Genomic DNA, 23,780 nt, shown 5'->3' on the forward strand with positions numbered 1-23,780 from the left:
CGGTCTGAAAAGCGGCCGTTATATTTGAATTGTAGGCGAGCTCGAGCGGCAGCGCGAGCCTCCTGGATCAGAGAAGCCGCGCAGCTCGAACTGAGAGGCGGGGCTTCGGCAGCTCACTCGCACGCCGTGCGTGAGGAGAGAGGACGACAGAAAGAGGCGCGCAAAGACATTTATTATTTATATGAGAGATAAAAATGAGATTGGAGACTGCCAGTGCTTCAGAAATGTTTTCTTGACTCGTTTTGATCCTGTACAGACCTGTGTAGCGGCTTTATTTTCTATTTTTATTTTGTCTTGTGGATACTCTGTAGCTCGACGCTGCACCCTTTGAAAGCCTCTTCCCAGCCAGAGACGCCAACTTCAACTCGACAACTTTCATCCTTCATTCTTCAAACCGGACTCTACAGGTTAGACAGATACAATCTATGCTATTACATATGGTATTATAAACGTAAATGTTAGAACATGTTGCACAAAAGAAATCCACAATGAATAATATATGGAATGGATACATTGTGTAAACCTACTCAACAGATAAAATCCTCTGGTATTACAAACTTACTATAAGAAATTATATTTCCCTTCAATAGTAAAGCCACCCCTGCTATTCAGGCCAGATTATGTCGCCCTCTAGAATCGCCTTTAGTCGCACTGTATTTAAATAAATAATTGCTTTTCTTTTCCAGCAGCTGCTAAACAGAATCCCATGTGCTGCCATGGACAGTGTGAAGATGGAGTCTGTCCAGATTAAAGAGGAGTTCCCTGAACTTGAACTTGTCCCCATTAGAGTGGAGTTCTCTGGGCTGGCTTCCCTCCCCATTAAACAGGAGCTCTGTGAGATGCAATGTGACAGCAGCCAGCCAGAGGTCTCTGAGATTAAAGCTGAGCACAATGAATTGGAGATCCCCCAGACAGAAGAACCCCTTCCTGTGAAACAGGAAGAGATGCTGGAAACTGTCATTAAACAGGAGCCCCCTGAAGTAGAGTTTGACCACATGGAACCAGTGAAGGAAGAATCGGAGGACTTCAAACCAAACATCCCTGAGCTGGAGCCTGTACGCCTGCGGGAGTGTAGCGTGGTGCTGGAGAGAATCTGCGTGAGAGAGCAAGGCGCTGGAGAGGAAGGCTCTCCCAACAGCACGCAAGGAGGTGGAAAGGAAGACGGGCGCTCCCATTCAGAATGCAGTCTAGCAGGTGAGTGACTCCCAGTAGCTGTGACATTGTCATTCTAGATTGCGTGATATCCACAGTGTGCTTGAGAAGGAGGGAGGGAGCATGTAGGTTACGTTACTATTGGTTTGTTTGTAATTGCAACGTGTGTTGGAGGAAATAGACCTGAAACATTACTGGAGAACTTTGAAGGCAGGTTTTGATCCCAGGGCTCGGTTTCACCAGCATCAGTCTTTACTGACTCTGCTTTTACACATAAAGTGAAGGCTTTCAGTTTAACTTTGTGTTTGTAAGCTGGTGTAACCCAGTGCAAGCCTCACAGCTGAAATTCACATGCTTGAGTCCACAGCACTACCCAGCCACATGCCTGAAGCCTACAAGCAGCCCCTCTTACTTTCTTTACTGTTCATATTTTACAGGTTCCAGTCCAGCAGCTAAAGTGAGGGCGGGCGCTGGAGAATATCCTAACTGTGGGAAAGGTTTTACCCAGTTAGAGCATTTTAAAACACAACAGAGAACTCACACAGGAGAGAAACTGTATTGCTGCTCTGACTGTGGGAAGAGTTTCAGTCAGTCCAGCAACCTTGTTTTACACCAGCGAACTCACACAGGAGAGAAACCGTATCGCTGCTCTGACTGTGGGAAGAGTTTCAGTCAGTCAAGCAGCCTTGAAACACACCAGCGTACTCACACAGGAGAGAAACCGTATCGCTGTTCTGACTGTGGGAAGATGTTCAGACAGTCAGGACACCTTGAAACACACCAGCGAACTCACACAGGAGAGAAACCGTATCGCTGCTCTGACTGTGGGAAGAGGTTCAGTCGGTCAGACAACCTTGTTTCACACCAGCGAACTCACACAGCAGAGAAACCGTATCGCTGGTCTGACTGTGGGAAGATGTTCAGACAGTCAGGACACCTTGAAACACACCAGTGAACTCACACAGGAGAGAAACTGTATCGCTGCTCTGACTGTGGGAAGAGGTTCAGTCAGTCAGGAGACCTGAAAAAACACCGGCGAACTCACACAGGAGAGAAACCGTATCGCTGCTCCGACTGTGGGAAGATGTTCAGACAGTCAGGCCACCTTGCTTCACACCAGCGAACTCACACAGGAGAGAAACCGTATCGCTGCTCTGACTGTGGGAAGAGGTTCAGTCGGTCACACAGCCTTGTTTCACACCAGCGAACTCACAGAAGAGAAACCGTATCACTGCTCTGACTGTGGGAAGAGTTTCCGTGTTAAACACAACCTTCAAAAACACCAGCGAATTCACAGAGGAGAGAAACCGTATCGCTGCTCTGACTGTGGGAAGAGTTTCAATCGGTCAAGCAACCTTGTTTCACACCAGCGAACTCACACAGGAGAGAAACCGTATCGCTGCTCTGACTGTGGGAAGAGTTTCAATCGGTCAAGCAACCTTGTTTCACACCAGCGAACTCATACAGGAGAGAAACCGTATCGCTGCTCTGACTGTGGGAAGAGTTTCAATCGGTCAAGCAACCTTGTTTCACACCAGCGAACTCACACAGGAGAGAAACCGTATCGCTGCTCTGACTGTGGGAAGAGTTTCAATCGGTCAAGCAACCTTGTTTCACACCAGCGAACTCACACAGGAGAGAAACCGTATCGCTGCTTTGACTGTGGGAAGAGTTTCCGTGTTAAACACAACCTTCAAAAACACCAGCAAATTCACAGAGGAGAGAAAACTTAAAGACTGTGTTCAATGGGACTTTTCACTCTTGAGGAAAGCAGAATGAACCTTGCATTATGAATCCCTGTGTGTGCTATAAATTGCAAGGCTTTGAAAGCTATATTATATATCTAGCACATTAGTGAGTAAAGAAGGTCCAGAGTCTCTATGAAAAGTATAGGGGGCCCCGGGGCTGTATTACCACTAGGGGCCCCGGGGCTGTATTACCACTAGGGGGCCCCGGGGCTGTATTACCACTAGGGGCCCCGGGGCTGTATTACCACTAGGGGCCCCGGGGCTGTATTACCACTAGGGGGCCCCGGGGCTGTATTACCACTAGGGGCCCCGGGGCTGTATTACCACTAGGGGGCCCCAGGGCTGTCTTACCACTAGGGGGCCCCGGGGGCTGTATTACCACTAGGGGCACCGGGGGCTGTAGTACCACTAGGGGGCCCTGGGGGCTGTATTACCACTAGGGGCCCCGGGGCTGTATTACCACTAGGGGGCCCCGGGGCTGTATTACCACTAGGGGGCCCCGGGGCTGTATTACCACTAGGGGGCCCCGGGGCTGTATTACCACTAGGGGCCCCGGGGCTGTATTACCACTAGGGGCCCCGGGGCTGTATTACCACTAGGGGCCCCGGGGCTGTATTACCACTAGGGGGCCCCGGGGCTGTATTACCACTAGGGGCCCCGGGGCTGTATTACCACTAGGGGGCCCCAGGGCTGTCTTACCACTAGGGGGCCCCGGGGGCTGTATTACCACTAGGGGCACCGGGGGCTGTAGTACCACTAGGGGGCCCCAGGGGCTGTATTACCACTAGGGGCCCCGGGGCTGTCTTACCACTAGGGGGCCCTGGGGGCTGTATTACCACTAGGGGCCCCGGGGCTGTATTACCACTAGGGGCCCCGGGGCTGTATTACCACTAGGGGGCCCCGGGGCTGTATTACCACTAGGGGCCCCGGGGCTGTATTACCACTAGGGGGCCCCAGGGCTGTCTTACCACTAGGGGGCCCCGGGGGCTGTATTACCACTAGGGGCACCGGGGGCTGTAGTACCACTAGGGGGCCCTGGGGGCTGTATTACCACTAGGGGCCCCGGGGCTGTATTACCACTAGGGGGCCCCGGGGCTGTATTACCACTAGGGGGCCCCGGGGCTGTATTACCACTAGGGGCCCCGGGGCTGTATTACCACTAGGGGGCCCCGGGGCTGTATTACCACTAGGGGCCCCGGGGCTGTATTACCACTAGGGGGCCCCAGGGCTGTCTTACCACTAGGGGGCCCCGGGGGCTGTATTACCACTAGGGGCACCGGGGGCTGTAGTACCACTAGGGGGCCCCAGGGGCTGTATTACCACTAGGGGCCCCGGGGCTGTCTTACCACTAGGGGGCCCTGGGGGCTGTATTACCACTAGGGGCCCCGGGGCTGTATTACCACTAGGGGCCCCGGGGCTGTATTACCACTAGGGGGCCCCGGGGCTGTATTACCACTAGGGGCACCGGGGCTGTATTACCACTAGGGGGCCCCGGGGCTGTATTACCACTAGGGGGCCCCGGGGCTGTATTACCACTAGGGGGCCCCGGGGCTGTCTTACCACTAGGGGGCCCCGGGGCTGTATTACCACTAGGGGCACCGGGGCTGTATTTCCACTAGGGGGCCCCGGGGCTGTATTACCACTAGGGGGCCCCGGGGCTGTATTACCACTAGGGGGCCCCGGGGCTGTATTTCCACTAGGGGCCCCGGGGCTGTATTACCACTAGGGGCCCCGGGGCTGTCTTACCACTAGGGGCCCCGGGGCTGTCTTACCACTAGGGGGCCCCAGGGGCTGTATTACCACTAGGAGGCCCTGGGGCCTGTATTACCACTAGGGGGCACCGGGGGCTGTATTACCACTAGGGGGCCCCGGGGCTGTATTACCACTAGGGGGCCCCGGGGGCTGTATTTCCACTAGGGGGCTCCGGGGGGCTGTATTACCACTAGGGGGCCCCGGGGGCTGTATTACCACTAGGGGGCCCCGGGGGCTGTATTACCACTAGGGGGCCCCGGGGGCTGTATTACCACTAGGAGGCCCTGGGGCCTGTATTACCACTAGGGGGCACCGGGGGCTGTATTACCACTAGGGGGCACCGGGGGCTGTATTACCACTAGGGGGCCCCGGGGCTGTATTACCACTAGGGGGCCCCGGGGGCTGTATTTCCACTAGGGGGCTCCGGGGGGCTGTATTACCACTAGGGGGCCCCGGGGGCTGTATTACCACTAGGGGGCCCCGGGGCTGTATTTCCACTAGGGGGCTCCGGGGGGCTGTATTACCACTAGGGGACCCCAGGGGCTGTATTAATGTACTATATGTTGAACCCGTCCACTTTCCTGATAAAGATGGGTTCAGGGTTCTCTGCGTAACCCCAAATGGCTTCTACTAACTGTAAATAAAGATATAAATAAACAGTGCGCGGCTGTGACTGGTTTTTATTTTGCAGATAATACAAACAGCTTCATACTGTAAATTGGCTCAATAAAAAAATTATACTAATTGACCTTAAACTCACACAGTGCATTAAAATGCTTGTCATGCTATCAAGTATCTTCCACACATCATAATATTTTTTCATGTCTTTGTGGGAGCATTTCAAACATCAAGTTGTTAAGCATGTCTTTTAGACTGGTGACAGTTTTGAATGTAAAAGGCAAAAGCATTGTGCAATTTAAACTGACCTTATCTGTGGAATGAAATGGCATTTTTACTGCTGCAGCTCTGAATAACTATATTGCAAACCTGCGGCCGCGGAAGATCCCAATTACTGCGAGAGCAAAATATTCTAATTAAGAGGGAGGGGTCAGAGAGAAGGCGTGGCACTGGCGTGTGACGAAACACAGGACGCGCCCCCGGACGTGATGTCAGAGAGTATTTTTACATGCTGCGGAGAAAGGATTCGTGGTCTTTCTTTAAAAGAGAACAACATTGACAAGAAACCTCAGAAATAATAAATAAATAAATAAATAAATAATCAGCTTGCACCAGTTCACAGGGCATTGACGATCAAGTAAGTTGCATGTTTATTTCAGTTTGGTTGTTTGTGAAGCTCGGGTGTGGCAGACCCAGACTTTGTGAAATGAACACGGCATGGCCGCATCAACAAGACCGATGCAATTTCCTTTCAGCTCAGAGCTGAGACAGAAAAGCCTCTTCCTGCTGCTGTATTCCTGTGAGCCGCGGTGTTTTCAGCTCGGTCAATGCTTTCTGTACCAGCACAGGTATCTGATGCTCTCGCTATAGCGATACTTACAGTCACACCAGAGGCTTTTCAGCACCGTCCCTTATTAAATATAATTAGGGGTCTACTTAAATCGCAGTAAATTTACGTATTTTTCACGGGTATGTTGCGGAATAAAATTAGGATTTCGCGGACCTGTTTAAACATTAAATAAACCTAAGCAGACAGTATTTCAGAACACTATAAAGCCTACAAATAGTGGTACTTGCTTCATTTCTAATACAGAGTGCTGTCATTTGTTAAAGGCGAGTATGCAGCATCCCTCTGCAGTTGACTTGCCCATACATTGAGACTGCACGTCTGCATCCACTGAATTGGTTGGAAGTTAAGGCAAAGCTTTGCCAAGTTATACAGATGTGGAAATCGATTAGAAACAGCCCAAAAACTCGGTTACACAAGGGCATCTGGCATACTTTAATAAAGGCAATGTATGCAGCACGTTCGTTGTCACGTTATTTGTCCCATCCAATAATTTATTTTATTAGTACCGAGTCAAAACAAAGAAGACGTGGCTATTCGGGTCTAAAATCCCAACTGTAAGCAGCAGGTTGAAGCGAGGTGGCTGTGCTGGATCGTTTTAGTACTGATTTAACTTGCAGACAGGAATACTTCTTGTCTGCGCTGACTTTCCAGTTTGTTTTCTGAAAGCTGTTTATTTTACGTTCTGTTCAGCAGCCTCTGAAGTAGCATTTTGTTTAATGTGTGATTCTGAAGCTAAATAGCGATCGATCGTATTTTCTCCAAATACACATTAAGATATGGAAAACAATGACCTCAGTCTGCATGTAGTTTCTTTGTGAAATAGCTTAAAACGATCATCAACCGAAATATACTTTGCTTTTCTTTGTCGTCCATTTCTACTATTTTCCCTCCAATGCTGAAAACTAGATTTAAGCAGCCTAAATCAAAACAACGCAGCACCAACTTTGTCCCGCCCCCTCCTGCACAGTACAGGTCACATAAAAGCAGTAAAGACGCACTGATAGGCTGATTAAAACTTTGTCATTTGAATAGTAAACAAGAACGTTAACTGCTTTGCAGAATTTATTTTGTAAATGTTACTTGTGGGCATTTTCTGTTTGTTTGTTGTTTTGCTTAAGTGCAATGCACACGGGACGGCGAAGGAATCAAAAAGGGATATCTACAGAAGGAAGACATGTAGTCTGCGTCGCTTGCGTTGTGCAGTAGTTAATTTAAACACGTTTTCTTTTATTTTTTTCCTCTCCGTACTTGTTTGTATGCATTGGCCCCTAAGAGGTGAATTTCGCGGTGACCCCTCAATTTCACGATTTCCGCGAAATCCGCGAATTAGGCAGGTCCCTAAATAAAAGCAATGAATTGTCGTTTCCGCTGGTATAGCCGGTTTGTACTAGCGCAGGCATGCGACAAAAAACGACCTGAAGTCGATATAGACGTAAGGTAATCAATATATTGTAGCGATGTGTCCTGCGTGTTGTGTTTTGTCTCACCTGAGCGCAGGTGTGGGGGTGCAGGGGAGCGTGATCGAGTCGTGACCCCGGTGCTTGTGAATGTTGTCCAGTCGTCTTGTATTTGTGTGCCTCGTTGTATTTGTGGGGTCCGATAACGTGTCTTTGTTGTGTCTGTATTGTATGTCTTTGTTGTGTCTAAAGGTTTCGTGTTTTCGCGGGGTTTGGTTTTGTGTGTAACGCGGCTGTGGGCTGTGTTGTTGTGCGCTGACTCTAAACTCAACAATATGAATTCACAGCTGTGTCAAACCGCACGGAGATATCGGAACACCCTCCACACAGTTTATTAACTTGTGGTGACATTAAACTAAAACTACAACAGATCGGAAGGGCTGTATTGTAAAAAGATCTTCACCTAGTTTTAAAAAGAACTCGATACAGTCTGAAAACTTAATGAATAACTAAACTAATCTCTACATAAACATGTTATAAAGACATCGTCGGCTGTCGTGTATCGTGCTTTTTAAACGCACACATATTCACTGTGAATGTGTTTTATTGTCAGACTTTATCGTTTAAAACGCGTTCGGTCTGAAAAGCGGCCGTTATATTTGAATTGTAGGCGAGCTCGAGCGGCAGCGCGAGCCTCCTGGATCAGAGAAGCCGCGCAGCTCGAGCTGAGAGGCGGGGCTTCGGCAGCTCACTCGCACGCCGTGCGTGAGGAGAGAGGACGACAGAAAGAGGCGCGCAAAGACATTTATTATTTATATGAGAGATAAAAATGAGATTGGAGACTGCCAGTGCTTCAGAAATGTTTTCTTGACTAGTTTTGATCCTGTACAGACCTGCGTAGCGGCTTTATTTTCTATTTTTATTTTGTCCTGTGGATACTCTGTAGCTCGCCGAAACCGGACTCTACACAGGTTAGTCAGGTAAAATCATCTGGTATTATAAACATATTATAAGAAATTCTATCCCTTCAATAGTAGTTAATCGTAATCGATTTTGTTCTTAATTACCACTGACTTTATTGAATTTTATACCTGCTCTTATCTGTAATGTGATATTTTGTAACAACTGTAAGTCGCCCTGGATCAGGGCGTGTGCTAAGAAATAAATAATAATAGTAAAGCCACCCCTGCTATTCAGGCCAGATTTTGTCGCCCTCTAGAATCGCCTTTAGTAGCACTGTATTTAAATAAATAAATGCTTTTCTTTTTCAGCAGCTGCTAAACAGAATCCTGTGTGCTGCCATGGACAGTGTGAAGATGGAGTCTGTCCAGATTAAAGAGGAGTTCCCTGAACTTGAACTTGTCCCCATTAGAGTGGAGTTCTCTGGGCTGGCTTCCCTCCCCATTAAACAGGAGCTCTGTGAGATGCAATGTGACAGCAGCCAGCCAGAGGTCTCTGAGATTAAAGCTGAGCACAATGAATTGGAGATCCCCCAGACAGAAGAACCCCTTCCTGTGAAACAAGAAGAGGTGCTGGAAACTGTCATTAAACAGGAGCCCCCTGAAGTAGAGTTTGACCACATGGAACCAGGGAAGGAAGAATCTGAGGACTTCAAACCAATCACCCCTGAGCTGGAGCCTGTACGCCTGTGGGAGTGTAGCGTGGTGCTGGAGAGAATCTGCGTGAGAGATCAAGGCGCTGGAGAGGAAGGCTCTCCCAACAGCATGCAAGGAGGTGGAAAGGAAGACGGGCGCTCCCATTCAGAATGCAGTCTAGCAGGTGAGTGACTCCCAGTAGCTGTGACATTGTCATTCTAGATTGCGTGATATCCACAGTGTGCTTGAGAGGGAGGGAGGGAGCATGTAGGTTACGTTACTATCGGTTTGTAATTGCAATGTGTGTTGGAGGAAATAGACCTGAAACATTACAGGAGAACTTTGAAGGCAGATTTTGATCCCAGGGCTCGGTTTCACCAGCATCAGTCTTTACTGACTCTGCTTTTACACATAAAGTAAAGGCTTTCAGTTTAACTTTGTGTTTTTAAGCTGGTGTAACCCAGTGCAAGCCTCACAGCTGAAATTCACATGCTTGAATCCACTCCACCACCCAGCCACATGCCCGAAGCCTACAAGCAGTCCCTCTTACTTTCTTTACTGTTCATATTTTCCAGGTTTCAGTCCAGCAGCTAAAGCGAGGGCGGGCGATGGAGAATATCCTGACTGTGGGAAAGGTTTCACCCAGTTAGGGCATTTTAAAACACAACAGAGAACTCACACAGGAGAGAAACTGTATTGCTGCTCTGACTGTGGGAAGAGTTTCAGTCAGTCCAGCAACCTTGTTTTACACCAGCGAATTCACACAGGAGAGAAACCGTATCGCTGCTCTGACTGTGGGAAGAGTTTCAGTCAGTCAAGCAGCCTTGAAACACACCAGCGAACTCACACAGGAGAGAAACCGTATCGCTGCTCTGACTGTGGGAAGAGTTTCAGACAGTCAGGACACCTTGAAACACACCAGCGAACTCACACAGGAGAGAAACCGTATCACTGCTCTGACTGTGGGAAGAGGTTCAGTCGGTCAGACAACCTTGTTTCACACCAGCGAACTCACACAGCAGAGAAACCGTATCGCTGGTCCGACTGTGGGAAGAGGTTCAGACATTCAGGACACATTGAAACACGCCAGCGAACTCACACAGGAGAGAAACCGTATCGCTGCTCTGACTGTGGGAAGAGGTTCAATCGGTCAGACAACCTTGTTTCACACCAGCGAACTCACACAGCAGAGAGACCGTATCGCTGCTCTGACTGTGGGAAGAGTTTCAGTCAGTCAGGAGACCTGAAAAAACACCAGCGAACTCACACAGGAGAGAAACCGTATCGCTGCTCCGACTGTGGGAAGATGTTCAGACAGTCAGGACACCTTGAAACACACCAGCGAACTCACACAGGAGAGAAACCGTATCGCTGCTCTGACTGTGGGAAGAGTTTCAGTCGGTCAGACAACCTTGTTTCACACCAGCGAACTCACACAGCAGAGAAACCGTATCTCTGCTCTGACTGTGGGAAGAGTTTCAGTCAGTCAGGAGACCTGAAAAAACACCAGCGAACTCACACAGGAGAGAAACCGTATCGCTGCTCTCACTGTGGGAAGACTTTCAGTCACTCACACAGCCTTGTTTCACACCAGCGAACTCACAGGAGAGAAACCGTATCGCTGCTCTGACTGTGGGAAGAGGTTCAGTCGGTCAGACAGCCTTGTTTCACACCAGCGAACTCACACAGGAGAGAAACCGTATCGCTGCTTTGACTGTGGGAAGAGTTTCCATGTTAAACACAACCTTCAAAAACACCAGCGAATTCACAGAAGAGAGAAAACTTAAAGACTGTCTTCAATGGGACTTTTCACTCATGAGGAAAGCAGAATGAACCTTGCATTATGAATCCCTGTGTGTGCTATAAATTGCAAGGTTTTGAAAGCTATATTATATATCTAGCACATTAGTGAGTAAAGAAGGTCCAGAGTCTCTATGAAAAGTACAGGGGGCCCCGGGGCTGTATTACCACTAGGGGCCCCGGGGCTGTATTACCACTAGGGGGCACTGGGGCTGTATTATTATTATTATTATTATTATTATTTATTTCTTAGCAGACGCCTTATCCAGGGCGACTTACAATTGTCACGTTATTTTTACATACAATTACCCATTTATACAGTTGGGTTTTTACTGGAGCAATCTAGGTAAAGTACCTTGCTCAAGGGTACAACAGCAGTGTCCCCAACCGGGGATTGAACCCTCGACCCTCCGGTCAAGAGCCCCGAGCCCTAACCACTACTCCACACTAGGGGCCCCAGGGGGCTGTATTACTTATATTACCACTAGGGGGCTCCGGGGGGCTGTATTACCACTAGGGGGCCCCGGGGCTGTATTTCCACTAGGGGGCTCCGGGGGGCTGTATTACCACTAGGGGGCCCCGGGGGCTGTATTAATGTACTATATGTTGAACCCGTCCACTTTCCTGGTAAAGATGGGTTCAGGGTTCTCTGCGTAACCCCAAATGGCTTCTACTAACTGTAAATAAAGATATAAATAAACAGTGCGCGGCTGTGACTGGTTTTTATTTTGCAGATAATACAAACAGCTTCATACTGTAAATTGGCTCAATAAAAAAATTATACTAATTGACCTTAAACTCACACAGTGCATTAAAATGCTTGTCATGCTATCAAGTATCTTCCGCACATCATAATATTGTTTCATGTCTTTGTGCGAGCATTTCAAACATCAAGTTGTTAAGCATGTATTTTAGACTGGAGACAGTTTTGAAGGTAAAAGGCAAAAGCATTGTGCAATTTAAACTGACCTTATCTGTGGAATGAAATGGCATTTTTACTGCTGCAGCTCTGAATAACTATATTGCAAACCTGCGGCCGCGGAAGATCCCAATTACTGCGAGAGCAAAATATTCAAATTAAGAGGGAGGGGTCAGAGAGAAGGCGTGGCCCTGGCGTGTGACGAAACACAGGACGCGCCCCCGGACGTGATGTCAGAGAGTATTTTTACATGCTGCGGAGAAAGGATTCGTGGTCTTTCTTTAAAAGAGAACAACATTGACAAGAAACCTCAGAAATAATAAATAAATAAATAAATAAATAATCAGCTTGCACCAGTTCACAGGGCATTGACGATCAAGTAAGTTGCATGTTTATTTCAGTTTGGTTGTTTGTGAAGCTCGGGTGTGGCAGACCCAGACTTTGTGAAATGAACACGGCATGGCCGCATCAACAAGACCGATGCAATTTCCTTTCAGCTCAGAGCTGAGACAGAAAAGCCTCTTCCTGCTGCTGTATTCCTGTGAGCCGCGGTGTTTTCAGCTCGGTCAATGCTTTCTGTACCAGCACAGGTATCTGATGCTCTCGCTATAGCGATACTTACAGTCACACCAGAGGCTTTTCAGCACCGTCCCTTATTAAATATAACCAATGAATTGGCGTTTCCGCTGGTATAGCCGGTTTGTACTAGCGCAGGCATGCGACAAAAAACGACCTGAAGTCGATATAGACGTAAGGTAATCAATATATTGTAGCGATGTGTCCTGCGTGTTGTGTTTTGTCTCACCTGAGCGCAGGTGTGGGGGTGCAGGGGAGCGTGATCGAGTCGTGACCCCAGTGCTTGTGAATGTTGTCCAGTCGTCTTGTATTTTTGTGCCTCGTTGTATTTGTGGGGTCCGATAACGTGTCTTTGTTGTGTCTGTATTGTATGTCTTTGTTGTGTCTAAAGGTTTCGTGTTTTCGCGGGGTTTGGTTTTGTGTGTAACGCGGCTGTGGGCTGTGTTGTTGTGCGCTGACTCTAAACTCAACAATATGAATTCACAGCTGTCCCAAAACCTCACGGAGATATCGGAACACCCTCCACACAGTTTATTAACTTGTGGTGACATTAAACTAAAACTAGAACAGATTGGAAGAGGGCTGTATTGTAAAAAGATCTTCACCTAGTTTTAAAAAGAACTCGATACAGTTTGAAAACTTAATGAATAACTAAACTGATCTCTACATAAACATGTTATAAAGGCATCGTCGGCTGTCGTGTATCGTGCTTTTTAAACGCACACATATTCACTGTGAATGTGTTTTATTGTCAGACTTTATCGTTTAAAACGCGTTCGGTCTGAAAAGCGGCCGTTATATTTGAATTGTAGGCGAGCTCGAGCGGCAGCGCGAGCCTCCTGGATCAGAGAAGCCGCGCAGCTCGAGCTGAGAGGCGGGGCTTCGGCAGCTCACTCGCACGCCGTGCGTGAGGAGAGAGGACGACAGAAAGAGGCGCGCAAAGACATTTATTATTTATATGAGAGAGAAAAATGAGATTGGAGACTGCCAGTGCTTCAGAAATGTTTTCTTGACTCGTTTTGATCCTGTACAGACCTGTGTAGCGGCTTTATTTTCTATTTTTATTTTGTCTTGTGGATACGCTGTAGCTCGACGCTGCGTCCTTTCAAAGCCTCTTCCCAGCCAGAGACGCCAACTTCAACTCGACAACTTTCATCCTTCATTCTTCAAACCGGACTCTACAGGTTAGACAGATTCAATCTATGCTATTACATATTGTATTATAAACGTAAATGTTACAACATGTTGCACAAAAGAAATCCACAATGAATAATATATGGAATGGATACACTGTGTAAACCTACTCAACAGATAAAATCCTCTGGTATTACAAACTTACTATAAGAAATGATATGTCCCTTCAATATTATTATTATTATTTGCTTATTTAGCAGACGCCTTTATCCAAGGCGACTTACAGATACTAGGGTGTGTGAACTATGCAGCAGCTGCAGAGTCATTTACAACTACGTCTCACCCGAAAGACGGAGCACAAGGAGGTGAAGTGACTTGCTCAGGGTCACACAGTGAGTCGGTGGCTGAGGTGGGATTTGAACCGGGGACCTCCTGGATACAAGCCCTTTTCTTTAACCACTGGACCACACAGCCTCCTACTGGACCACACAGCCTCCAATAGTAAAGCCTGTGGTGGGAAAACTACTCTTTGCTTTCTGTTTATTCTCATGTCTGAGGTGCCGATACGATAAGTAAAAAAAGAGTTATCAAGTAAAAGGTGTTTTGCTTTTATAAGTATTAAAAATTGTATATAGAAATAAAACAAAAAGATGTGTTTGTGGTTTCAGCAGACGAGACATGTGGGAGCTTGCATATTCAGCTGATGTCGCGTCAGCCATCAAAAGACCAATCAGTCTGTTTGTAAAGAACCAACTTCCCATAGCAACTGACTCAGCAAATCAGTAACCAGTAGAAGTAGTTGGTAAACAAAACTCTAGATAAACCACAAGTCTAGTCTGGCTGCCTGCAGGTGTTGAAGCAGGATGCCTGCATGCGTTTAACTAGCTGATATGTGACAAAAGTCGCCTACGCTCAGAACAACTGCCTTTATAAGGAGAAGATAGAAATAGAAGATTAGAGCTTCTTTGCGATTGCTTGCAGAGCCTGTGTTGCTCTGTTGAAACTCCAGTCTGCAGACTTAATAAAAGCTTTTGTTTCACTCCACTTTGTCTGTAAGGCCCGAGTCTCTGTTATAGGGTCTGGAAACGAAACTTCCACCACAAGCCACCCCTGCTATTCAGGCCAGATTACGTCGCCCTCTAGAATCGCCTTTAGTAGCACTGTATTTAAATAAATAAATGCTTTTCTTTTCCAGCAGCTGCTAAACAGGATCCTGTGTGCTGCCATGGACAGTGTGAAGATGGAGTCTGTCCAGATTAAAGAGGAGTTCCCTGACCATGAACCTGTCCCCATTAGAGTGGAGTTCTCTGGGCTGGCTTCTCTCCCCATTAAACAGGAATTCTGTGAGTTGCAATGTGACAGCAGTCAGCCAGAGGTCTCTGAGATTAAAGCAGAGCACAATGAATTGGAGATCCCCCAGACAGAAGAACCCCTTCCTGTGAAACAAGAAGAGGTGCTGGAAACTGTCCTTATTAAACGGGAGCCCCCTGAAGTAGAGTTTGAGCACATGGAACCTGGGAAGGAAGAATCGGAGGACTTCAAACCAAACATCCCTGAGCTGGAGCCTGTACGCCTGCGGGAGTGTAGCGTGGTGCTGGAGAGAATCTGCGTGAGAGAGCAAGGCGCTGGAGAGGAAGGCTCTCCCAACAGCACGCAAGGAGGTGGAAAGGAAGACGGGCGCTCCCATTCAGAATGCAGTCTAGCAGGTGAGTGACTCCCAGTAGCTGTGACATTGTCATTCTAGATTGCGTGATATCCACAGTGTGGTTGAGAGGGAGGGAGGGAGCATGTAGGTTACGTTACTATCGGTTTGTTTGTAATTGCAATGTGTGTTGGAGGAAATAGACCTGAAACATTACAGGAAAACTTTGAAGGCAGATTTAGATCCCAGGGCTCGGTTTCACCAGCATCAGTCTTTACTGACTCTGCTTTTACACATAAAGTACAGGCTTTCAGTTTAACTTTGTGTTTGTAAGCTGGTGTAACCCAGTGCAAGCCTCACAGCTGAAGTTCGCATGCTTGAGTCCACTGCACCACCCAGCCACATGCCTGAAGCCTACAAGCAGTCCCTCTTACTTTCTTTCCTGTTCCTATTTTCCAGGTTTCAGTCCAGCAGCTAAAGCGAGGGCGGGCGCTGGAGAATATCCTGACTGTGGGAAAGGCTTCACCCAGTTAAGAACTTTTAAAGCACACCAGAGAATTCACACAGGAGAGAAACCGTATCGCTGCTCTGACTGTGGGAAGAGGTTCAGTCAGTCAGGAGACCTGAAAATACACCAGCGAACTCACACAGGAGAGAAACCGTATCGCTGCTCTGACTGTGGGAAGAGTTTTAGTCACTCAGGAACCTTGAAAGCACACCAGAGAATTCACACAGGAGAGAAACCGTATCGCTGCTCTGACTGTGGGAAGAGGTTCAGTCAGTCAGGAGACCTGAAAACACACCAGCGAACTCATACAGGAGAGAAACCGTATCGCTGCTCTGACTGTGGGAAGAGGTTCAGTCAGTTAGGACACCTTGTTTTACACCAGCGAATTCACACAGGAGAGAAACCGTATCGCTGCTCTGACTGTGGGAAGAGGTTCAGTCGGTCAGGACAACTTGTTTCACACCAGCGAACTCACACAGGAGAGAAACCGTATCGCTGCTCTGACTGTGGGAAGAGGTTCAGTCAGTCAATACACCATGTTTTACACCAGCGAACTCACACAGGAGAGAAACCGTATCGCTGCTCTGACTGTGGGAAGAGTTTCCGAATTTTAGGAAACCTGAATACACACCAGCGAACTCACACAGGAGAGAAACCGTATCGCTGCTCTGACTGTGGGAAGAGTTTCAGTAATTTAGGAAGCCTGAAGAGACACCAGCGAATTCATACAGGAGAGAAACCATATCGCTGCTCTGACTGTGGGAAGAGTTTCAGTCACTCTGTATCCCTGAAAACACACCAGCGAATTCACACAGGAGAGAAACCATATCGCTGCTCTGAGTGTGGGAAGAGGTTCAATCAGTCAGGACATCTTGTTTTACACCAGCGAACTCACACAGGAGAGAAACCGTATCGCTGCTCTGACTGTGGGAAGAGGTTCAGTCGGTCAGGACAACTTATTTTACACCAACGAACTCACACAGGAGAGAAACCGTATCGCTGCTCTGACTGTGGGAAGAGTTTCAGTCACTCGGGAGACATGAAAAAACACCAGCGAACTCACACAGGAGAGAAACCGTATTGCTGCTCTGACTGTGGGAAGAGTTTCAGTCGGTCAGACAGCCTTGTTTCACACCAGCAAACTCACAAGAAATCGTAAACCTCCTAAGAGAGAGGATGCTCCCTCCAGTCCAGGTTTGAACTGCTCCTTCCCTCAAAGTCTACATCAGATTTGAAGCAACGAGACTGATTTCATATGCTGGCCCAGCTGCTTTGTGGCTTCTTATCATTTTTGAAGCTGGTAAAATAAGATGTTCTGATAATTCAAGCAGGTGCAGTGGGGGGGATTATAATCTGTTCCAGCAGCGAGCCCAGATTACCCACTTCACAAAAAAAACAGACACATTGAAACACGTGACATTTCGCTGCAGAATACGCCCGAATTCCACCAATCAGAAATCAGCACGTTGATGCCTTTTATTACAAAAACGGTTTTTTATTATTTATTTTTTTTAAACAGTACAATTTCTTTTCCAGCAAGCAGGAATTCAAATGCAATTCCACAGACGCTAAATCATCATCATCATCATCATCATCCTCCTAATTAACAATTTCCCACCAACTTCCAAGGAATTAATCAAATCAAGTCTTAGTAAATCACTGACACTTAGTTTAAAAACCAGAAGCCACCTTCTTTTTTAAAAAAATAAATAAATAAAACACCAGCACAAGCCTTGCAGTGCCTGTTAAAACTGTACAGCTTGTGCGTCTGGCAGCTGCAGCGCCCCCTAGCAGACGAGGACTGGTTTGACAGCTGCGGTGTTACCATTGTACAGGCTCTGCTCTTTTCAATAATAATAATAATAATAATAATAATAATAATAATAATATTAATAATACTAGACTTCATTGAGGGGAGCTCTGAACCCCAGGACTGGGTGCAGCAGCAGCAGCAGCAGGGCTAGTGTGAGTTTGTAACCCTGCTCAAACTCCTGGCTCCTGATCATTTCAATATTAATAATAATAATAATAATAATATTAGACTTCATTGAGGGGAGCTCTGAACCCCAGGACTGGGTGCATCAGGGTTAGCAGATGCTTCTAAGCCTGGCTAAAGCCTATACAAGGGAGGGGGTAATTTGGCTGTGATTTGCCCCTGGGGGGGAATACAGACCAGGGAGGTAAATCTGTTTCAAATGATATTGTGACACACTACTGAGTGATGATTATTATTATTATGATTATCAGTGCGCGAACATGCAATAATCTACACAAAATGCATTTAAAAAAAGAAAAAATCGATGTGTCCGGATATCAGGCAGCTCGAGGATCGTTTCTGTCGGTTTTTAAAAACATGTTTGAGAAACCGATTCAAACACGTGTGCAGTCTGAGTGAAGCTACACTGACAAAGTAAACCACACACACACACACACACAGGAAGAGGATCTGCTTGGCACGCATTATAAACACTTACAAAAAAAAGTGTCGTGTGTCCAGCACGGTCGAGAACAAGCATTTAACTCCAAATGCAAACATACAGACAGGCCGCCGCTGGGATTGTTTAGAGAAGAAGCCCCCCCCCCCCCATCCCCATATATATGAGAGGAGGCTGCGAGCAATCTTGCAGTCTAACATCCATCGCGGTGGAGTCCAGCAGCACAGTTAGTTTTGTGCGCTGCACGGAGCAGCTGAGACACGGTTTAGGAGCCTCGCCCACAAAATCCATCTGCAAACGCGGAGCCGCTGCATCTGAAACACACAGCATCTGAAACCGCACAAGAGAAACAGCGAGCCGGGCAGAGCGCTGTGCGTTTATTTACTGAAACGAGATTGCAGACCAGGCGGGGACGTAAAACAAATGTAAGTATTATTATTATTATTATTAGTATGCATTATTATTAGTTTATCTGTTTGCGACGCACTGGTGTGGCGTGCCCTTTATTTGTTGAATGGACGCGGCATGGCGGCTCCAACAAGACTGATTCAATTTAAAATGTAACAATTAAACTACAAGGCGCCTGGGAAAGCGATCGGAAATAAGGTAACGATGTTTTTATGTTTAATAACATTATTGCCAATATATATATGAGGCCGAGATATTTTTTGAGCTGCAGGCAAACTCCCGATATATGATATATAGTGTGCACGCCGACAAACGAGAGACGCGTAAATTGATACATATTGTAGCGTTTCACAGGCAGACAGAAAACAAGAGAGACCGACACGCGTGCTCTTTGTTCAAATCTCTATTCGGTCTCCTTTATTCAGTCTCCTTTCACAGGCTGCAGCTGTCAGTCAGCTTCTCAGGAACCATGGCAACCGTAACCCAACAACAGCCCTGCCTGCGTGCGCAGGAATAACACTGTATTGAAATAAATAAATGCTTTTCTTTTCCAGCAGCTGCTAAATAGAATCCCGTGTGCTGCCATGGACAGTGTGAAGATGGAGTCTGTCCAGATTAAAGAGGAGTTCCCTGAACTTGAACTTGTCCCCATTAGAGTGGAGTTCTCTGGGCTGGCTTCCCTCCCCATTAAACAGGAGCTCTGTGAGATGCAATGTGACAGCAGCCAGCCAGAGGTCTCTGAGATTAAAGCAGAGCACAATGAATTGGAGATCCCCCAGACAGAAGAACCCCTTCCTGTGAAACAAGAAGAGGTGCTGGAAACTGTCCTTATTAAACGGGAGCCTCCTGAAGTAGAGTTTGAGCACATGGAACCAGGGAAGGAAGAATCTGAGGACTTCAAACCAAACATCCCTGAGCTGGAGCCTGTACGCCTGCGGGAGTGTAGCGTGGTGCTGGAGAGAATCTGCGTGAGAGAGCAAGGCACTGGAGAGGAAGGCTCTCCCAACAGCACGCAAGGAGGTGGAAAGGAAGACGGGCGCTCCCATTCAGAATGCAGTCTAGCAGGTGAGTGACTCCCAGTAGCTGTGACATTGTCATTCTAGATTGCATGATATCCACAGTGTGCTTGAGAGGGAGGGAGGGAGCATGTAGGTTACGTTACTATCGGTTTGTTTGTAATTGCATCATGTGTTGGAGGAAATAGACCTGAAACATTACAGGAGAACTTTGAAGGCAGATTTTGATCCCAGGACTCGGTTTCACCAGCATCAGTCTTTACTGACTCTGCTTTTACACATAAAGTAAAGGCTTTCAGTTTAACTTTGTGTTTTTAAGCTGGTGTAACCCAGTGCAAGCCTCACAGCTGAAATTCACATGCTTGAGTCCACTCCACCACCCAGCCACATGCCCGAAGCCTACAAGCAGTCCCTCTTACTTTCTTTACTGTTCATATTTTCCAGGTTTCAGTCCAGCAGCTAAAGCGAGGGCGGGCGCTGGAGAATATCCTGACTGTGGGAAAGGTTTCACCCAGTTAAGAACTTTTAAAACACACCAGAGAACTCGCACAGGAAAGAAACCGTATCGCTGCTCTGACTGTGGGAAGAGTTTCAGTCAGTCAGGCAACCTTGAAACACACCAGCGAACTCACACAGGAGAGAAACCGTATCGCTGCTCTGACTGTGGGAAGAGTTTCAGTAGGGTAGACCACCTTGTTTTACACCAGCGAACTCACACAGGAGAGAAACCGCATCGCTGCTCTCACTGTGGGAAGAGTTTCAGTAGGGTAGGCTACCTTGTTTCACACCAGCGAACTCACACAGGAGAGAAACCGTATCGCTGCTCTGACTGTGGGAAGCGTTTCAGTCGGTCAGACAGCCTTGTTTCACACCAGCGAATTCATACAGGAGAGAAACCTTATCGCTGCTCTGACTGTGGGAAGAGTTTCACTCAGTTAGGACACCTTTTTTCACACCAGCGAACTCACACAGGAGAGAAACCGCATCGCTGCTCTGACTGTGGGAAGAGTTTCAGTAGGGTAGACCAGCTTGTTTTACACCAGCGAACTCACACAGGAGAGAAACCGTATCGCTGCTCTGACTGTGGGAAGAGGTTCAGTCGGTCAGACAACCTTGTTACACACCAGCGAACTCACACAGGAGAGAAACCGTATCGCTGCTCTGACTGTGGGAAGAGTTTCATTCAGTCAGGCAACCTTGAAGCACACCAGCGAACTCACACAGGAGCGAAACCGTATCGCTGCTCTGACTGTGGGAAGTGTTTCAGTCAGTCCTGCAGCCTTGTTTCACACCAGCGAACTCATACAGGAGAGAAACTGCATCGGTGCTCTGACTGTGGGAAGAGTTTCAGTAGGGTAGACAACCTTGTTTCACACCAGCGAACTCACACAGGAAAGAAACCGTATCGCTGCTCTGACTGTGGGAAGAGGTTCAGTCAGTCAGGAGACCTGAAAACCCACCAGCGAACTCGCACAGGACAGAAACTGTATCGCTGCTCTGACTGTGGTTAGAGTTTCTGTTTTAAACAAGGCCTTCAAAAACACCAGCTGACTTTTCACTCATGAGGGAAAAAAACCGTTAACCTTGCATTATGAATCCCTGTGCAATTACTGTTCTGTGCATCACTCTTAAGAGCATGCATTTTAAATGGTCAAAATGCTCTTCAGCTCTCTTGCACTGTGATTGTGTCAGAAAGTGGGCGGAGACGCGGACACGAGAAAGGCTTCTCTGCTGTCAGTTTAACTCTGGCTGTCAATGCAGTCAGTGCCTGGGAGCGGGAATATGCAGAAAGGAAACTATTCTGCACCTCATCTGATGGACGAGTCAGGAGACATCGATAACTCAGTGTGGGGAATGAGTTTCAGGGTTTAGCATTTAAACTGCATAGACTTGAAAATAAATGAATTGATGAGAACGAGTATCCTGACCCCGGACTGTAAGTTTGTGTGTCTCTGTGTGTGTGTGTGTGTGTGTGTGTGTGTGTGTGTGAGACTGTAAGTGTGTGTGTCTCTGTGTGTGAGAGTGTGTCTCAGTGTGTGAGACTGTAAGTGTGTGTGTCTCTGTGTGTGAGAGTGTGTCTCAGTGTGTGAGAATGTAAGTGTGTGTCTCTGTGTGTGAGAGTGTGTCTCAGTGTGTGAGAATGTAAGTGTGTGTGTCTGTGTGTGAGAGTGTGTCTCAGTGTGTGAGAATGTAAGTGTGTGTGTGTGTGTCTGTGTCTCTGTGTGTGAGAATGTAAGTGTGTGTGTGTCTCTGTGTGTGTGTGAGAGTGTGTCTCAGTGTGTGAGAATGTAAGTGTGTGTTTCTCTCTCTCTCTGAGTGTGTGGTGTGGTGGTGGGGGGATCTATATATTTTTCAGAGGATTTATTTACTTTTTAATATAGATAAATAAATACCAGTGCTAAAGATGCTTTGACACAAAACCTTTTTTTTTTTTTTTTCAGTCCTGAGGAAATGCTACTGTGTTGTTAGTGAAACTCGATTTTGAGTCCTGTGTTTATTTTGTATTTCTGTTCAGCATTAATGCTGATTAGTGTGTGGTTTTAACATATTTAGTTTATGTGAAGGGACCAGCAAAAAGCATTCATTTTCTGAGGAGTGTACGGCACGGCTTACTGCCAGTACTGCATTCATATCTGCTGCTCCCACCCCCGTCACTCAGCACACTGTGTGTATTCATAAACAAAGGGCAGCTTTATTTTTCTATCCTGTTCAGAGTTTTACAGAGGGGGGGGGAGTTTAGTTTGATTTATCCACTGCTGCCAATTTACTCTGAGCCGTTTCTGCATAGAATTCCTCCTGCTATCAATTATAAGATAGCGCCAAAACCAGGCCAATATATTAACAAGGGAACCGAGTACTTTATACAAGATGACGGATCTGCTTACGCTTCAGCGAACTGAAACGAGATGTGTGAATACGGGTGAGTCTGTGGTTTCATACGCAGTGCTGTGTGAGATTATTACGCTCAGACCGGGACCTTGTTAAAAAGCTGTGTTCTGAGGAAATGTGCGTGATCCGAGTCCTAATGAGACTGCAATTAAACCTGCTGTGTGCTGATTGCACGATTTGATTAATATAAAGCAGGATCCTAAACCATGCTGAAGAAAGACTGGAATGCTGCGCCGCTCTGTACCAGCAGGATTTGCAAGCAATCTGCATTGCAATCCCGTTCTGCGTTGCTTGCTGTTCTCTCAGTGATGTAAAGTATTGGTATTAAACTCTTGTATTAAGTGTATCATTCGGCAGGAACACGCTCCAGAAACTCACACTAGGGAGCCACATGACAGAGGGAAAGCACACTTTCATTCACTGAGTTATTGTAGTTCCCTCCCGATGGTTGATGGGTATTGTAGTTCCAAAAGAAGGGGGAGAAGCAGGTGAATTTGTCTGAAAGATTTCACTGATAGAGGCTTCTCCACATTCTGCTTTTTACCGCAGAAGACGCGCTCTGTGGGGCGGGAGTGGGGTGTAGATTCGCTACTATCTGTCGCGGTCCTCACAATATCAAACGGTAACAAGATATTAATGTTAAATATCAAATTACTTATTCCTATTATTCTCTACTGACTGTGAAAAATAGTTTGCTTATTTCCTGTCAGTACTCTCTGCTAAGCACAGTAGGGTGGGTTTGTGTTTTTTTTTTTTTTTTTTGGGGGGGGGAGGGGGGGTGATTTTAATATACATGTTGATAATGAATCTTGTTCAGTGTGTGGTGTTTTGAAGTCTTTTAGATTATTTTAGATTACAGTCAGATGAAAAGGGAAGGTCGTAGATTGGGACGCAGGTGGAGGACTACAAAACTGATTCTCCATTTTGATATCTGGAAAACAGCATCAAGTCCATTTCAGTAACGCTCCGAGGGCAGCCAGGGGCTCCTTTTATTCTTTTCTTTCTTTCTGCAGTATTATTAATGCAAATTAATGTGAATACAAGCTGCTGATCAGCTGATATCTCCTAACCTTTTCTGTATCAAAAAAATAAATAAATACAAATTTAAAAAGCAGATTTATTTTAAGTATGTTATTAAATAAATAGATTTGTATTTGTTTTGTGTGTGTTGTCAGAAGAAATTGTTTTAGGAGAAGGAATTTAATCCCGTATTCAGGACATGCAATAATACTAGACTTCATTGAGGGGAGCTCTGAGCCCCAGGACTGGGTGCAGCAGCAGCAGCAGGGCTAGTGTGAGTTTGTAACCCTGCTCAAACTCCTGGCTCCTGATCATTTCAAT

At 46.9% G+C, this 23,780-nt stretch overlaps 2 protein-coding genes and 1 pseudogene across 4 annotated transcripts in view; all 3 read left to right on the forward strand.

Moving 5' to 3' along the window:
• On the forward strand, positions 1–18,551 carry LOC131696853 (paternally-expressed gene 3 protein-like; annotated as a pseudogene).
• LOC131728753 (zinc finger protein 391-like) overlaps positions 11,902–23,780 on the forward strand; it is a 26,337-nt gene continuing 14,458 nt past the window's right edge. The window contains exon 1 of the mRNA XM_059019754.1: positions 11,902–12,210. The gene's annotated coding sequence lies outside the window, so the exon portion shown is untranslated. The remainder of the gene's footprint in view (positions 12,211–23,780) is intronic.
• LOC131728752 (zinc finger protein ZFP2-like) lies at positions 18,421–23,555 on the forward strand. Of its 3 annotated transcripts, none has more exons than XM_059019751.1 (3): positions 18,421–18,551; positions 19,092–19,599; positions 19,995–23,555. In XM_059019751.1, the coding sequence occupies exons 2-3, from the start codon at positions 19,119–19,121 to the stop codon at positions 21,059–21,061; spliced, it is 1,548 nt and encodes a 515-aa protein (XP_058875734.1). In that variant the 5' UTR covers positions 18,421–18,551; positions 19,092–19,118; the 3' UTR covers positions 21,062–23,555. The 3 variants fall into 3 exon arrangements, with proteins under 3 accessions (XP_058875734.1, XP_058875733.1, XP_058875735.1); XM_059019750.1 differs by having other exon boundaries at positions 18,428–18,551; positions 19,089–19,599; XM_059019752.1 differs by lacking the exon at positions 18,421–18,551 and adding an exon at positions 18,592–18,732.

Source organism: Acipenser ruthenus, unplaced genomic scaffold (genome assembly GCF_902713425.1).
Source record: "Acipenser ruthenus unplaced genomic scaffold, fAciRut3.2 maternal haplotype, whole genome shotgun sequence".
NCBI lineage: Eukaryota > Metazoa > Chordata > Actinopteri > Acipenseriformes > Acipenseridae > Acipenser > Acipenser ruthenus.